The sequence below is a fragment of the Gymnodraco acuticeps genome, unplaced genomic scaffold (genome assembly GCF_902827175.1).
Source record: "Gymnodraco acuticeps unplaced genomic scaffold, fGymAcu1.1, whole genome shotgun sequence".
In the NCBI taxonomy this organism is placed as follows: domain Eukaryota; kingdom Metazoa; phylum Chordata; class Actinopteri; order Perciformes; family Bathydraconidae; genus Gymnodraco; species Gymnodraco acuticeps.
The window spans coordinates 1,311,760-1,329,889 of NW_022990335.1; the positions used below are offsets into that span (position 1 = coordinate 1,311,760).

General features: G+C 41.4%; 1 protein-coding gene across 3 annotated transcripts; it reads right to left on the reverse strand.

Moving 5' to 3' along the window:
- Positions 1 to 6: 6 nt before the first annotated feature.
- Positions 7 to 16,969, reverse strand: tspan33b (tetraspanin 33b). Of its 3 annotated transcripts, XM_034223386.1 has the most exons (8): positions 16,843 to 16,969; positions 11,182 to 11,239; positions 10,495 to 10,622; positions 10,286 to 10,360; positions 5,224 to 5,319; positions 4,749 to 4,877; positions 1,486 to 1,647; positions 7 to 216 (listed from the first exon to the last, which is right to left on the reverse strand). In XM_034223386.1, the coding sequence occupies exons 1-8, from the start codon at positions 16,936 to 16,938 to the stop codon at positions 148 to 150; spliced, it is 813 nt and encodes a 270-aa protein (XP_034079277.1). In that variant the 5' UTR covers positions 16,939 to 16,969; the 3' UTR covers positions 7 to 147. The 3 variants fall into 3 exon arrangements, with proteins under 3 accessions (XP_034079277.1, XP_034079278.1, XP_034079279.1); XM_034223387.1 differs by lacking the exon at positions 4,749 to 4,877; XM_034223388.1 differs by lacking the exon at positions 1,486 to 1,647.
- Positions 16,970 to 18,130: the final 1,161 nt, after the last annotated feature.

The following is an 18,130-nucleotide window of genomic DNA, read 5'->3' on the forward strand; positions in this document are numbered from 1 at the left end:
CAGCAGCATGGTAAGAATGTTTAATGTGTTCAAACGTTGCAGTGATACAATAGCCGTGAGAAAAGATGTCCTTGCGCGTGTCAGACGAGCTGAGTAGAGCACTGTATGTTCTCTTCCTCCCTCCTCTTCCTCTGCGCCGGCCCGCTCTCACAACACTGAGGTAATCTCATCTTGGATCTGAGAGATCAGGATCTGGGACAGCACGATGCCTGCAATCTGGAGGACAGTAGCAGCGCTTTACATTACACAACAGATTCTCTGAAACTGTACAGGCTGTGCCGAGCATCTCAAGGTGTCCCTGTCCCTCACACTCATTTTTCGCAGGCAGGATATTACTGTATACTGGTTTAAAGAGGATCTTAACACTTTTTAGGTCAAATAGAGGCTGATTTCAAAGTGTTTCTCACAGCGAGAAAACACAATCAGTGGCAAACAGCTTTTAACAAAGCTTTCCAATAATTACAGGTTTGATTTAAATGTGTCTTGTTGGTGTTTAGTTTGGATGACTAAAAAAAGAAAGCTTTCCTGCACATCAAAGCAAATTGGAAAACTAGTGAAATTGTTTTGACAGGACTCATGGGTAATTCACATGCTTCCCTTTTAACAGGATCTTTGGGGACCCAATCAGCCGATATCAGAGACACAGTGTTGACTTAAGATCTAGTGGCAAAGCCGCATGCTGTGGGAGAATCCAATGTGACACATTGTGGCTGAATCAGTTTGATAAGTAATTGTACTAATTATTTAGAAGCAGCTTTTTGATAGGTGCTAATTACATTTCATGGCCAATAGAACATATTGACTTGACTTATCAAGAGCACTTAATGTGGGGTGATTTGAGGTGTTTTGCAGCGGTGCTTGGTGAGAGGAGGGAATCGTCAGTGTGCTTCTTTTCTTAGGCACATAATCTTACATTATCACAAGCAGACCTAGGTCTCACATTAACCTGAGCTTTCGGCCTAAAACAGTGCAATAAATGAATAATGTGCAGTTAAAAATTCATCGTCCCATTGTGCCTAGTTATTGCTGTCTAGGTATAACCCTCCATTTTAAATCAGATCTGTCCCAATGGAAGCCATTGGGACAGATCTGATTTAAAATGGAAGGTTGGTTTCTTTTAGAGTCAGATTTTTATTAGGTTTTTTCCCCTCTTCTGTACAAGGTTCTCATGTGAGCCAACTTGTGCAGGGCAGTTTTTCTACCATGTTACTTCAGGAGAGGTTCAGGGTCCTGATTGATGGACTGCTGCTTGGACTACGTAGCTGCCTCGTCCAAATGCACCATGGAAGTCTCTGAGGGAGCACATCCCGTCAATATGTTGATCGCTACACGCTCAATCCTGTGAGCCTCCAGTTGATGCCTATATCGACTTGTGTGTGGAAGCTTATTTAAAACAAGACTAAAGCCATTCCAACCCAGAATTGTCTGAGGTTACTGATGGCAATTAAATGTTGCCAATTAGTGGCAAAAAAATCGTGTTGTTACCTGAGGCAAGGCCAGACCAAGGGCAAGGGCCCCCACTAGCAACAGATGAGACTCGATCCACAACACCGCTTTGTCGGCACAGCCCACCGGGAAGATTAATTTGTTTGCCTCCAGGTATTTCTGGGTTTGCACCCCAAACCCGCACATAGTGTTGACCACCGTCTGTACACCACATGGACAAAGGCGAAGGACAGAGAGACAGAAAACGTTTTAGAGACGAGCCTTCTTGTTGTTTAACGTAACAATGTAAATGTATTCATAAGATGCTTTCACACATTCCACATCTCATGTTATTTTAAATTCACAATATGAACTATTGTTACAGCCTAGGGAGAGTTTTGTTAATTGTAGAGACTTGGAGAAAACAGGAAAAGACTGCAAGCGAGCAATACAACTACATTAATTTAATGACAAAAGGTCCCTGACGCAGCCATGCAGTTTCAGGCCAGCAGGTTGCAGCACTGCATCAGCCCCTCTAGTCTTTAATTCATTATATCCTTCCTCACCCATGTCGAAAAAAGGTTATTGTGATCTGTTTTCCGTGTATGATGTATAATCAATATGACTGTGATGGATCTACATGCACTCTTTAGTGTTCGGCGCTAACACACACTAGAAGGAATTGGTTGCTTTTACAATGCGCTGCTGTGTGTCTGCAGGTTAGGCAAGCATTCAGTATGTGTCTTTTGTGCAAGTGCAAATGGGTGCAATCTTGCATGCATCATGAAAAGTGTATTTACATATACTGCTTGTTGTGTGCCGGCATGCATCCTTATCTGCACACATTTCATTTGTTATGCATGGGGAGGCGGCTGCATGTGTGAAAAACCTTCATGAAACGGCTTCAATTTTGAAATAGGTTAATCACTGCTGCCAACTCTGCTACAAAGGCTGTTCAGGTTACTGTAGGCAGCATATCCGACAGCACTATATGTTGGAGATTAGCATGTTTTTCCCATTTGTTTAACCTAAACTTATACCTGTAGTTGTTTTTGTTGATGCAGTATTCCTAGTTTAGCAAATTTCCTCTTGATTATTATATAATTCTGACCTTTTGTTCTGTTTCAAATCACCTCATGAACCTTGCTCATGGCTCACTAAGACTCTTTAAGTCACATATCAACCTTGCATGTATGCTGCGAGCAGGCCCGGTTCCAGAACACAATGACTCAGGGTGCATCTGAGATTAGAGAGGGTGAGGAAGTGGGGAGTTGTCCTCACCTCCTCTAGGGGAGTCCGGGGGCATGCAATATTTTAAATATTGAAGTTAAAAGCATCAATCTGGTGCACTTTAAGAGCAAAATGAAGAGATCTATGGATACATCTCAACACCCATATGAAACAGAACTGTAAACAGATTTACTTTTTGTTTTCTCCAGTTGTGCTGCATTTACAAGAGTGGAAACCTCTGTACCAGTCTCATTTCTTGCACCTCTCCTTCCACAAAGCCACTGACTTCATGCTCTTTGCTTGATTCATGCATTCCCAGTCCCTTATCATGTACAAGAGCATGGCGCCAGTTGTTGTAGCCAGTTGTGGTGAAGGCATCTGACTTACTTGAACCGAAATGTCTACATGCATAGCAGAAGATGGCATCTTTTTCACATGAATATTCCAGCCGATCTCTGTTTTGAAACCATGAGCTGCAAAATGTTGGGTACTTTTTTAAATATACCGGCAGGCTCTGTTTTTCCGAGGTCCTCTGGCACTTGCGGGCCGCCGATGGGTGGCGGTGTTTGGGGCAACGAAGACGGCTGCGGCTGCTCCGCCTCCGTGGGCGAGGCGGGCAAAGCTGGCGAGTCGGGCGGGAGAACGTTAGTGTCCACGACAGTGGCCGCGGATAACGTAATGTCCCCATGATCTGAACTGTTATTACCTGCAGTAGATGCAGTGTTACTGCTGGTGATAAGGGCTGGTTGTTTTAACCATTTTCTGATGTCCATCATTGACTGCTGTGTAAGCACCTTGCAGATGACGAACGCGCAGCAGCACAGGTCACGCGCACCTGACATAATAACGTTACTAACCGCTTAAATTGACCAAATAAATGCATCAGACAATGTTATTTAACCACAATTACAATTTATTTTATTTCAACTATATTCTTCTTCTTCTTCTTATTACTATAATTATTATTATATATGTAATTTTTTTCACTTTTAATTTTTCAAATGAGGGTGCATAACGACTCAAATGAGGGTGCATAACGACTCAAATGAGGGTGCATAACGACTCAAATGAGGGTGCAATGCACCCTTATGCACCGCCGTAGAACCGGGCCTGGCTGCAAGGGAGAAAGTGTTGGTCCTTGTCAGATCAGTTCCACACAACATGGCATGTCACCCGAAGAAAAAGAAAGTAGCAGCAGGAGTTTATCCTTGCAGATGTAGTCATGGTGATGTCACCTCAAGGCATATAAATACATAACTTGACACACATCCAATGCCAAGCTTATCTAAATGGTATCTGTAATTGTAGACTCTGAGCTACATTCGAGCAACTTTATGTTTCATGTGGAACCTATATGCTGCAGGTCTCCCTTGAAAAAGAGATCTATGATCTCAATGGGACCAATCTCATTAAATAAAGGTTTGAAATGAAATGAACTCTAAATGTGTCTTTTTGGAATCTTATTCAAGATTGTTTTAGGTATCTTTTCTATGTATTTGTCTACCAGTGTGTGTATATAAATTAGTTGTAACACTAACTGCTGTAGGGATGCTCATTAAGCCTGATAATCATGAAATATACTTTGTCATTTCGTCTCACTTTATTCCTTCAGCCTGACATTTTATGTTAGTCCTCTTGAGAGGGGAGTTTATTTTGTTTCGCCCTTACATGGCAGTTGTGAATAACGTAAAAAGAAAATTAATTTGAAGCTCAAGCAAGAAGCATTCAGCTTTTTCTTTTTTCACATTAATCAAAAGAATAGGATTTAATAGTAATCTCTGTAAGTGGATTTACGACAACTCTTTCATAGCATGCTGTATACTTCTCTGCCTGTAAGTGGTAAAGGTTGAACTTTAAGTGCAGTTTCAGAGTCTGATACTTCTACACACAGCGTTTTCCTGGTGACAGATACATCTATACGTCCTTACACTGAGCTCCTTGGGACTCATTAGTAGCTTCACATTCCTCTGAAACCTGTCCTTTTTAGAGCTAAGACATTCCTCTACACACTAACTGGCATTCAACATCAAGGCTTCTTTACAGCAGTGCTTTTATATCACTTTAAGTTATCTCATACAGAGAGAAGCACGCACCTCTCCAGGAACAGGAGTGCAGCAGGAGTAAGGCACAGCACAGCGCTCCTTGCTGGGGTTCTCATGAGTACAATTAAAGTACAGGTTCCAAGACCAGTCTGTGTAGTTGTTCCACCCACAACACTTGAACTGAGAGAAAAACAGAGACAGCACAGCATAGGTTTAAATTTAGACTCGTGGTCCTGCTCTAATCTGTACATCCTGCCAGTCTGGGCTTCTCCCGTGGGGGAAACCCAGTGTGCCAGTGTGTGCAGATGGAGGAGGAATATCACAGGAGGAGCCCCGCAGAGCACAGGAACTGTATGTTACATGTAGCCTCTCATGTGGAAATCCTTCAACCAAGGCCAAAAGAATGCAGCTCTGTGGTGTCTTCTTGTGGTTTACTGGTTTACAGATCAATTTGAAGATGTGTGTGATGTGGATAGCTAAAGACACAAGTAAAGACACTCCAGCTGAAAGGCATTGGCCAGAGCACCTCTTTCTGGATGTAATCCATCAGATTCTGCAGATCCAGGTCATCCCTGTAGTGCACGATGGCTTTCTTCACAAACTTTCCCAGAGCACCCCGGGTCTAAGAGAGGGGAGAGAGAGAGAATTGTAGCGTTCATTTCCACATGTACTAAAGAAGTTTAATCGTTTTAATAACTTCATTAAAATTGCCAGTGTTGAACTTGTCTACAAATGTGTGCTCGGTGACACGGTGAAACCTCTTGAGGTTTTCTGGCTCCTTTTAATTACTTGAAGTGTCTTTCTGTGAACACACCTTTTAGACAGATGCCGTTGAAATCCTCACACAATTAAAAATGGATCATACATAGGATCATTCATATCCAAGTTAAACCGACTCGAGAGTGATCAGGCATGTATTTATCGCTAATCTTGGGGCTTTTCTTTGGATTTGATATACAGGCATTTTAAATGGCATATACAATATTTATGTTGCTTTGCACTGCAAATGTATTATAAAATGCTATCCAGGGATATACGCTTCAAATGAGCTTTTAGGCTATAACCGTTTGATATGCAACATTAGTCTCATCAGTGAATATTCTACGATTCTGTATATGTGCCTGTGAAAATAAACATAAATAATAATAATAATAATAGATGTCTAAGGGGGACACATAACATCCTCTTGTTTGCGTTGTGTGAGCATCCTGTGGAATGCAACTTGCCAAGGTGGCAGCGGAGCAGGAACTGCTGCAATGGGAGTATAGAATAACGACCATAATAAAAATCATTCGTGCCTTTGAGATCAATGTACACGGTGCATACCAACTAGAGCAGGTTCCGGCTGTTTCCACTGCAGAACATAATTGCTTGAAGTTGCCCATTTGATATTATAATGTGGTAATTTTTCATCAGCTCCACTTGAGCTGAAGAAACAAAACCCAGATGAAATATAAATGACTAACATTGATTTGTTTGAAGAATTAAGATTTCAAACGAGATGAGCTTGATTGAGACGTTAAAATTGTGAGCTACTTTATTTATTTAGCCTTCATTGTCCATGGTATTCATTTTTAATTATTTAGTTTGAGTGTAAGAAAATGTAGGCCACGGTTGTACAGACTGAGTTCAGATGTAATATATGCTAATAGGAACACTGTATGCTAATGATCCGCTGAACTTTAAAATGTCATTAAGCTTGAAATTAACTTCTGAGCACAGTTCAATTAACCCTCTGAATTGTTCTTATTATTAAATCCTGCGTCTAAACAGGTTACATTGACAAATACCGTAAACTGTATCAAAATAGCCCAAAATCTTTATCCTGAAGTTGTTTTACTAAATTGTGTTAGCATTTATCCAGCATTCTCTCCCACCACCTCACCCTGCCCTCCTCCCCTCTCTCTTGTCTTTTCACATGGTGTACGATCGTGAGCCTCGGAGCTCAAGTCACACCTCCTCATGTCATTAGTGCCAAAGTCTCCTTCCAGGGATCTGTTGAAATGGAACATTTCGTTCCACTTTGAAGTGCCGAAGCATTTGAATCATTTAGCAAGGAAGGATGCTGGGAGGCGTGTTAAACTGCTCTGTTTAGCAGCAGGCAGTCCGAGTTCTGACAGAGACACAAGGGAGAGGAGAGGTATCGCCAGGCAGCAGGCACCTCGACACACACTGTGCTGTTGTATTTGCTGTAAAGTGTCTCTACTGTAGGCTATTTTTATTATATGTACAGCACTTTGGCTCGACCAAAAATCGTTTATAAATGTGCTATATAAATAAAACTTGATTCGATTTGATTTGATTTGATGTCAGGGAGCGACGCCACCACTGGCTGTTGTGTTTCCATTCCCAGAAGAGCCCTAATGGGATGTTACTGTAGGAGATAAGTGGATGCTAGAGGGGAAATCCTTCGCTTCCCTTATGGCTCCAAATCAATCACTGCGGTTGTCTACTAGTATACAAATACACAGGAATCCACATACTATACATTCATCGTTCTCATACAGACATGGTTACTTTATTTCAGTGAAGTGAACCACCAACAGGGGTTACACAATCCTTATTGTTTCCTAAAAGGAGAGGAAAATGAATTCTCCACACAAAATGTTTTCTTTACTATCTCTAAATTAGTTTATTTTCCTTGTTAAAAACTGTGTAATTGTTCCTGTTGAGGTTTATAAAACTCATTTAGATGAAGCCATTTGGATTGCAATATTGCATTTTGCAATGTTTTTGCAATTAGTGTGCACGTAATGAACACATTTGGTAGGGACTTAGGTTGGAAAATGGAAGGTCGCTGGTTCATATCCAGATTGGAACGAGGACAGAGTGTGGACTGGTGTCTGGAGAGGTGCCAGTGTGACTCCGGGGCATTGCTGAGGTGTCCTTGAGCATGGCAACAAGCCCCCGACTGCCTGACCCTGGAAGCCCCCTCGCTCTGAGACATAGAGTAAATTGAACCTTAGGGATTTATTCATTGTTTCCTCTTCTTCTTACTGTTTAATGCTAACATATGTCAATCAACACATTGCATTATGTACATCAATGTTAAGAATTTGGTTTAACTTTATATTTCAGTAGCTGTTTCTCCAACATCCACAGCTTTGTTTTTGTGCAAGAGATTAAAGTGAATACACCCACAAGTCTGTAATTATCCCCAATATCAGAGAAAGATAATTATCATTGATAGCTATGGCATGTATATTGGGTATAGATGTGAACGATGTAGATAACAAAAAGTATAGATAGTGATTCTACCATTTGCCTTCATTTTCTGAAGAAAAATAAGTCTGGCTCACTGGAGCTCTGATCGTCTTTGGCTTCAATGTTCGTTGAACCAGAAGGGCACTCGGAGAGCCCTGACTGTAATTATTATTTTAATTTCCCTCCTGCAGCTATAAACTCTCTGACCAAGAACACACGACTGTTCCACACAACAGAGTTCATCATTAAAAATGATCATTATATTTTCTCCTCAATGGTTTTACTGTAATTTGTGTTGTGGTAAAACAGCGTTCTCGCCTGCGCGTCAGTAACATTTCAGTGTGAGAGTGGTAATGCAGTACGCGGAATGGTTTGTGGCTTTAAAAAATGAAAAAACCCAATAAAATCAGATGAAGTTGATGAGAGAACAGTTGCTCAAATCAAATACAGAGACCAGTTCAAAGCGGGACAGTGCAGCCGGCAGGCAGTTCATGATCTGCTCTAATCTTCTTTCCATTGTGTCCCCCTTTTTCTTGAATTCATACACAAGAAAAAAAAGAGGTAAAAAAGAACAAGCAAAACCCTAAACGCCTACACCCATCTCAACAATAAATGGCCTAGAGCATTTACAGAACAAGCTGTTGGTTGATTGTACATGCATGTATGATGCAACACAAAATCCAACAGAATATTCAGGAGCCAGAGGAAACCAAGAACAGTCATGAGGGGCCGAAAATAAATGAAGAGAGAAACATGGAGTCAGTAGTAGCCTATAGTGTGCGGTTTCTCAGGACAAACGCCTGCATGAATCCCCAAAGGTTCCCCAAATCCTGGTATACTTGTCCCGTTAGAGAACCTCATCTCTAGCAAGTTTAAACAGGAGGTCATGTCACTGAGCAACAAGGAGGGAAGGAAGTTTTGAATTCCTTAAAAAAAGAAAAGAAGCTCTTTTCCACAAGCATGCCAAACATGATAGCCATTTGAGTCTAATATGATATCTTCTTTTCAACTTTATTGGTAGGGCTGCTCCGACCTGCGGCAAAGTTAAAACTGCACTGAAATGTAATTGTAGGCCCTACTACAGCTCAAATTGGGTGCTTTCATCTCTTCTCTGGCAGACACAAACACTGATTTTCACTGTTGTACTGTCTATATGTGTTTACTTTCTTTTGTGCACGCTGTGTGGCTCAGACATCTCCCCTGCGGTTCAGATGCTTTGCCTTGTTAAGTTTCATTCACTGTAGTTTACAAATGCACACAATGTCCAAAAGCCGGTAAAAAATACTCAAAATCAATGGAGCTCAGGTGTATTCGTGGTCGATGGTGTCTCATACCTCATTCACACCAACGGTGTTTCAGGGCCGGTTCGGAGCTGGAGCTTGAAAAGCACCGGGTTTTCCTGTTCACACCGCAGCGGAGCAGCCTCTTAGCTCCGGAATCCGGTTCATTTCGAGCACCAAAAAATTGTCCGGCTAGAGCAAAAGCACCGCATACGTCACGCTTACGTCGAGGCGGAGGCGGAGGCAGGGGCAGGGGCAGGGGCAGGGGCAGGGGTAGGGGCAGGGGCAGGGGCAGGGGCAGGGGCAGGGGCAGGGGCAGGGGCAGGGGCAGGGCAGGGGCAGGGGCAGGGGCAGGGGCAGGGGCAGGGGCAGGGGCAGGGGCAGGGGCAGGGGCAGGGGCAGGGGCAGGGGAGGGGCAGGGGCAGGGGCAGGGGCAGGGGCAGGGGCAGGGGCAGGGGCAGGGGCAGGGGCAGGGGCAGGGGCAGGGGCAGGGGCAGGGGCAGGGGCAGGGGGCAGGGGCAGGGGCAGGGGCAGGGGCAGGGGCAGGGGCAGGGGCAGGGGCAGGGGCAGGGGCAGGGGCAGGGGCAGGGGCAGGGGCAGGGGCAGGGGCAGGGGCGGGATCAACTCCTGAACAACAACAAAAAGCCCGCGTTGTATCCAGTTTGTACACAACGATGGATAAACTTAACAAGCAGCAGTGGTCCACTGAAGAGACCAGCTACCTACTGGGAATCTGGTCTTCCGAAGAGGTACAGAGGAAGCTGGAGCACAATCGGCCATTGTTGTTGTTGTCGGTGTGAGCTGTGAGGGGTTTCCGCGCGGTTTGGCTTTATGAAGCAGGCACGCAAACGGTTACGTCATGACGCAAACGATGACGCAATGACACATCATCAGTCGGACTCTGGGCAGTGTGAAAAGAGCCGGAGCTAAACCGAAGAACCGGTTCTGAACCTTAAAAGCTCTAGCATGGAGCTTGAACCGGAGTTGCGTTGGTGTGAATGAGGTAACTGTGGAAAACAACTGGGGACCAAGTGTGACCTTTAAAGTGACTCTACTATAGAATAACTAGGCTAGTCCACAGCATTTCAGGAAAGAGACGCGTACCTGATCAGAATAGAAGAAGCCCATGATGGATATGGCTAGCTGGGTGAGGAAGACAAACGTCAGGGTGAAGGAGAACTAGAAAAAAAAGACACATCTTTAAAAAAATTCCTGACTCAGGCGGGATCATAACTGTCAGATTTGTTGTCAGTTGTCACACATGAGATTTACGACTTGGATCTGGATGAGTTAGTGTCTGTTATGTCCCTTACTGTCTTGAGGAGGTGAATGTTCTCTCGCAGGGCTCCGATGCAGCCGCAGAAAGTGATGAAGAACATGACCACCCCCACCACGATTAGGATCACAGCCGGGTCGATCAAGAACGTGTCTCGCACCGTGTCTGGCAGAGAGACAGCTCCTGTTAAGATATCGGACTACTTTCCTATATCACTTCGTTTCTTCCCTGTTCCTCATTTCTCTGTTTTCTAACATTATTCAAATGAATTCTCTCCCTCCCACACCCTTATTTTTGTTTTCCCAGGCGCCTTTCCCACACTGGCTGACTTCATTCATTTAAAATATAAATGATCTGTCACGGATTATTCATGGTGCAGCTGTGTAATCAGTGTGATGAGGCCAGGTTAATCCGTTATGTTGTCCATCTGCATATTACAAGGTAAAATAAGGATACAGATAAATACTTGCTGACCCCACTAAATGTGAAAAATGATGGCCTTGTGTTGGGGTTGCTCCTCAGGTGTGCACTTAAAGGAGGATACCATCTCCCACAAGCACAGCTCAAGAGACCGTCATGTACGGAGGAGGAACAGTTTATCACAGGAGATAAATGTAACATAATAAATCACTTTCAATAGTTGAAACAGATGATATTAAGCAATTTACGTGTGGAAAAGTGAATTTGTATGTAGCAGAATGTGTGAAAACGGTCCTGTACGTACCTGTAGCTTTCTGGACTTTAGCATACACCCCGATGGCAACAATTAACAATGAGAAAGCCTGCAAAAAGGAGGAAACATTAAAACACTTAATTTAAATGGAAAAAAAACGTTGCCGTATACATTTTGATAAAAAGCAATGTCTTTTCAGGTTTTTGGCTTGTTGGCTGCAAATGCTGCAATTCTAGGTAATGGCTAAGATTTGACCTGGTCGAATAAGAAGTTAAACCTTGATTTTTCCCTAAAAATGAATAGAAAATGGCCTAATAACTCCTCTAAAGCTCTTTAAACTACTAATGTTGTCTTTCCCCGAGCAACCTTATGCAAATTCTCTATTTCTCCCTTTACAATTCTAGACAATGCAGCGGTTATTGAAGAATAATTCTTCTGGCTCGTTCTTTATTTTCACATTTGGAAGCTTTCAAGAAAAAGATATTGCTTTTAGTGAGCTGTCTTTGTTTTGAACAGGTTTTATTTGCAGTGGTGTGATCAGATTAGTGCCGCTGAGCCTTTCCCCTGGTGCTGAGTCGGCAGAGCACCTGAAGCCGTGTCAACAGCGCCAGTTTATGTGTGAGCGGTAAAAAAAGACAGATGGATGTCAGTGGGAAGGAAATAACAAAACATATGGAGCTCGGCTTTAATCATTTGAATTTGAAGGATTTTTCTGTGGGCACTTAAAGTGGAGGACTCGTTTTTTTGGCCTTGAGAATTCAAAACTTCTTTCTTCAGTATTTGACATTAACTCTTCTGTCTGAATCTCCCCAAAGTGGTTCTTGACCTTGGTTTGAAAGCAATGGCAACCAGAAGCTTTAATGAGCAGTGAATGTGAAAAACAGGTTATATTTATTTTCTAAAGTGTCCTAAACTACAACAGCAGAAACCCATAGAAAGAAAGGTAAAAAAACAGAGTGAAGGTGAGAGAGGGCGAGAAAGCAAGAGATGGCGTGAGCGCGAGGAGTTCAGGGTGTCAAGCCGCAGGAGACATTCTCTGTGCTTTTATAAAAAGATGGGAAATAACATTACAGTGGCAAAAAAAAAGCTCCTTCTGTATGAAATATTGAACACAAAGGAGACAGCAGCTGCCCCCCACCGCGTGCATGCATTGGATGAAGGGGAGAATACCTTCTTTTAATGAGGTCTCAGAGCAGTGACAGCACCCAGGCCGGTGTGCTTGCTGTATAATGGTGCTGCTGTAGAGTTTGTTGTACAACTGCAGAGGACGTGAACACAACCTGACAGACGCTACACAATGAAACAGCAAAAAGGGTGGAACGTACGTAGGTGGAATTAGAACTTCCTGTTGATTGAATTGTCAGGACTAATTTCCCTCCTATTCTTGATTGTTTTTCTCACTTTAAATAACAGTATGCATGGCTTGGCTTTTATCTGTAGCCTCCAGATTCACACACAATGACTCCCGATTACTAATTGTGTATGTATGCTTGTTTGCATAACAAATGCCTTTTGTTAAGCCTCTACAAATAAAGCTTTTTTTAATTTCTGTGTTACAAGTCTGAATTGGAATCAATGAATGTTGGGAGAATCCAATGTACTCATGGAATAAATTGCTATGAAAAAGGTGAATTTTTTAATCAGCAGCCATTCACGTGCAGCCCATGATTTTACGTGTCACTTTGGTTTGTTTTATCCCCTGCACATTTTTGTATCAATAATCTGACTTGGGAGACAATAGCAGAACAAAACATAAAAGTCAACCTTTCTCTTTAGAACTGAATTGTTTTTAAGATTTTTGAAAGCACAGTTTGTTTGTTTCTTAACAGATATTCTCTGTTGTGTAGGAGTGTGTGCACCTGCAGCTCCATTTGTCAGTTTGCAACTGTGTGTATTTGTGTGAGTACGGGTGGCAGCGTGCATGTGCTATAGAAGAGACACACACATGCACACACAGTGATTGTATTCCAGCTCTGTTTTCAGGCTTTTCAAAGGGATGAATCAGGCTTCTCCCGCTGGATTGTGTGTGGAGGTGAAAGCCAGCTGAACTGAGCCGTGGGGACGTGGGGGACAAAGACCTGATGGATTAGGGCTGCAGTGTTCACTTCTGGGCCCGTGTCTGATAAACAAAGTCAACACGGGCTGGGCTGTGCGGATGCTTAGGGCTGCAGTTAACTGCAGATGGGCTCTGAACACAGCTAGAGAACGGTACAGTGTTTGCAACCCTCGCTGTGTTTGTGTGGGAATGGATAAACAGGTATGATGGATATGTAGGGACTCTGCAGAGATGTGATCCGTCTGCTCAAAGTAGTAATGTAGTAGGGGTGAGAAAGAGTCACAAGTGTGTGTGTGTGTGTGCGTTTGTGTGTGTGTGTGTGTGTGTGTAAAAGCAACTTCAGATGATGGTCATAGGGCCCTATGGATGGTTTAATGGCTGCAGGGATGTGTCTCCTATGCGTTCCTCTCTTCCTCTAGCAGTCCTGGTTGTCTCCTACTCAGTCACACTACCAAACCGCAGTGGAGCCTGTACTAATGTATACTTTGTACCCTTTGTATATCGGATGTTCCATTCAAGTCTGTCAAATGACGCTTCAATGGCGCTATCCGTCAAATTTCAAATGTGTGCATTTGATAGGATTTTTAAACTAGAGGTTGTTAAACACTTTTATGTTAAAAAGGTGTATGTTGTGGATGCATATACTATGATTTGTTTTTCATATTTGTTGAGGTTCTCTTTGTTTGACTCTACATGATATTTTGAACATAATATACAAATATTTTGTAATGAAATAGTTTAACATGACATTTTCAACATATAATAGTATCACTAATTTTTCGAAATTCTATATAATTACTGTACTACATATTTTTATGATATTTCCAATAAACTATGCTACAACTTCTCTATGATATTTTGAAAAACTATATTATGACTTTCTTCCACATACCATTCATTTTCATAGTTCCTATTTTATGCATACAATGAAGTCAAAGTATACAATATCAAATTACTTTATTTGATATTGTATACTTGACGTTTTCCATTTTAAAAAAAATGCTATCACTGTTTTCATGGTATAGGCTACTTGACAAAAATGTTAAATACATTTTTCAATTTGCTAAACTATCATACTATACAATGCCTAATTTTCATAGTTTTTTATTTACTATGCCATGACTTTTTTTCATTATATTTTCAACATACAATACTATGACTTTTTCTTATGATATTTTGGACATACTATTGTTAACTTCTTCAATATTTTTTGGCATAGTACACTATGACCTTTGTTATGATATTTAAAAAAACTTTACTATGACTTTTCTTCAACATAGTATGCTATACCATTTTTCATGATATGTTTGAAATGCTATACTTTGACTGTTTCTGTTTCAACCTACAATACTATGACTTTGTATGAAATACAATACTAAGAATTGTTTTCATATTTTTTAAGTTACTTTTTAAATTACTTTTTTTATTATGTTTTTGACATACTATGCTTTGACTCTTTGGGACGTTCTAGAATATGACCTTTTTTCACCATGCAAAACAATGACCATATATTTTTCGACATACAATATGATATTGTATACTAGGACTTCTTCTCCACATACTATATTATGACTTTTGTCGACATACTGTACTACAACATTTTCAATAAGAGAGATAGGTTGTTGTGCTCCCTCTCTCTGTTTCTTATCCTATATCTAATAGAACTGCTCGGGTCTTGATAAATTGAGTGGGGAAGTTCATGAGATCTTTCTAGAGGGTTATCAAGAATAACTTTTATCCAATGACCTTTTCCCTCTCTGTCTGTGTCTGTGTATTCTCTTGTTCCGATTAACCCAGCCAAATCTTTTTTCTTGTTTTATATCTATATCTACGCCGGGATCCGGAGTCGAGGCTGATCCTCTTGCTGTAGTCCTGTGTCTTGGATCCTCTATCCTGAGTTCTGGATTAAGTCGTGGACTTCGGGTGGTGGCTGAACCTGTCTCTGCGGTCCTGCCTTGGGTCTCGTCATGCTGCTTCCCTGATGGCTTCCACAGGATTGTAGCTGACATCCTCGTGGATTCATCTTCTTATTACAGACACATGCATTTCCTAACATTCGGTCTATATGCTGTAAAATGTATTATCTCTTCGATTTACACACGGCATCTATTGCACGTCTGTCCGTCCTGGGAGAGAGATCCCTCCTCTGTTGCTCTCCCTGAGGTTTCTCCCATTTTTTCCCCTTAAACTGTGGGTTTTCTCTGGAAGTTTTTCCTTGTACGATGTGAGGGTCTAAGGATAGAGGGTGTTGTTTTTCTCATACTGATATTCTGAACAATCTGTGCTGTTGTATTTGCTGTAAAGTGTCTCTACTGTAGGCTATTTTTATTATATGTACAGCACTTTGGCTCGACCAAAAATCGTTTATAAATGTGCTATATAAAATAAAAAACTTGAATAATGTACTGTAACAATACTTTTTTTTCGACTTACAAGACTTTTTTTTGGACATACTTAACTTTGACTTTTTTCATAATAATGTTGACATTTTAAATGTTTTTTTAGAATGTGGACTTAATGACTTCGATGACTTTTTTGTGACTTTTTTGACAGACTATACTATGACTTATTTTGTAAAATACTACACTGCGTCTTTTTACTGACTTTTTACTGATATAATCACAAATATTTCTTTATAACTTTGTCATGACGTCATATCTTATATATGATACTACTATTGAATGCTATACTGTATCATTTAAAAAACGTTTTTATGACATACAATACAATGATTTGTATTCATAGCAATACAGTATAATGCTACACTTTTTCATGACTTCTTCATGGCATACAATACTATGATTTTTGTCATGACATTTTATTTATCTATTATGCTATCATCTTTTCATGATCTTTTATGACACCATGACTATTTATACCGATCTATACTGTGAGTTTTTGGACCTTATTATGAAAAACTATAAAATGAAATCTGGTGACTTTATGACATACTGATCTTAAACCAATTCCTTTTCATATCATACATATACTATAGCTATAAGTACTCCAACAATGAATGTGGTCTGGAAGAGTATGGAATTTAACATTGTTAACGATTACTATTGTTGTTCAAATTAGGTTAGTCATTCCACAATCCCTACATATTCCCTTTGTAACTTCAACAACATTGTACCCCACGGGTAGACAACATGCACTACTGAATATAATATGAACAACTTATCTGTGCAGACATGATGTGAAACAATGCAGCCTACATTCAATAACCGCCTAAAAGTAGCAGTATGAGAAAAACAGAAACATTCAGATGCAGTAGCAGCAGGCCTACACAGAGACCAGTCGTTTTGGAGTTCAGCCTGACTCAGGGCTCATCTGATCTGAATGCACAACTCACCATATGCTACAATGATGTATGAGCAATCTCTGAGTCCATATATAACTGTAGTAAACTTAAAATAGGTATCAGCGGGGTGGCAGGGTGCTCCTGCTGTTTGCAGCTACGGATACTATCTGAATTATATTTGTTCATTTATTATTTGTAAGCTTTTTCCTTTTTTGCCTTTGCCCTCCTTGTTCTTGCAGGTCTGACTTTTTTGGAAAGCTACAATTCCATAATAGCTTGTCATATGTATGAGAGAATGTACATAACCTCTGTGTTTTTGTCAGAAGTAATCTTTCAACAGTATAACTGTACTTACCCAGAATAGAAAGCTGAAGAAGAAGAGAAAATATCTGATCCAGGGGTTGACGAAGGAGAAGGTCTCGTTGCGGTACAGATTCTGTTTCCTGTCCATTGTTTGTTGGTGTTTTTACAAACATGTAGAGCTAAAGTTTTGCTTCTAAACAGTCCTTAGTCCGAGCCCCGCCCCGCAGACACTCAGCCCCCATGTGAATCTCTGAGGAGGGGGTGAGCTTTGCTGGCTGTGGTGGTGTCATGCTGGCTAAAAAAGGGGCTATGGGACTGTGACGCTGCCCCTCCATGCGGGTAGGGCCCAGAACTGTGTAGGCAGACGAGTCAGATTACACACAAAATATCTCTGGCTGACTGCAGCTGAATGGCTTACAAGCTGTGGAGTATTGTCAGCCTGCTGTTGGATATAAAACTTTCTTCAAAGTCCCTAGATACTAAAACATTTGGGTAATAAATAAGCATATTAGCCACATGTTTCAATGAATGTTTATTACTCCCGAGGGCTTTGGTTCTTGTTTGCAAATTACAGCCTAAAAGTCAGATGCTTTCCTGCAAAGACTAGAGCACAAATATTGTTGACAAAGGCTGGACAATGGTATCTTTTAGAAGAAGAACATCTAATGTAGTTAAATAAAATCAGTTCTGTTCTGACATTTCCGCTGTGCTGTGTCTGTTTGTTCTTGAGAACAAATCTGTTGAATGTCAACTAAAATATAACTAAAATGAATCAAAGCTCAATTACACTGAACAAAAAAATAAACGCAACACTTTTGTTTTTGCTCCCATTTTTCATGAGATGAACTCAAAGATCTAAAACATTTTCTATATACACAAAATAACCATTTCTCTCAAATATTGTTCACAAATCTGAACAAATCTGTGATAGTGAGCACTTCTCCTTTGCCGAGATAATCCATCCCACCTCACAGGTGTGGCATATCAAGATGCTGATTAGACAGCATGATTATTGCACAGGTGTGCCTTAGGCTGGCCACAATAAAAGGCCACTCTGAAACGCGCAGTTTTGCTTTATTGGGGGGGTCTGAAAACCAGTCAGTATCTGGTGTGAGGGGTAGGATTAGGGTTAGGGGTAGGGTTAGGGTTAGGGTAATGTTGTGAATCGAGTGGCCTGTGTTCGTCGTCCATAACATACGCCTGCCCATACCATAACCCCACCACCACCATGGGCCACTCAATTCACAACATTACCCTAACCCTAACCCTAACCCTACCCCTAATCCTAACCCTACCCCTCACACCAGATACTGACTGGTTTTCGGACCCCCCCAGACCCC

What these genes read in the sequence shown, in the direction of transcription:
- tspan33b (XM_034223386.1), bottom strand. Translation starts at nt 16,938, where the DNA reads ATGGACAGGAAACAGAATCTGTACCGCAACGAGACCTTCTCCTTCGTC. An exon ending in GCTTCTTCTATTCTGATCAG is followed by an intron (nt 5,320 to 10,285) that starts GTACGCGTCTCT and finishes CCCCTCTCTTAG; the next exon opens with ACCCGGGGTGCTCTGGGAAA. An exon ending in TTGGTCTGGCCTTGCCTCAG is followed by an intron (nt 217 to 1,485) that starts GTAACAACACGA and finishes ACTGTCCTCCAG; the next exon opens with ATTGCAGGCATCGTGCTGTC.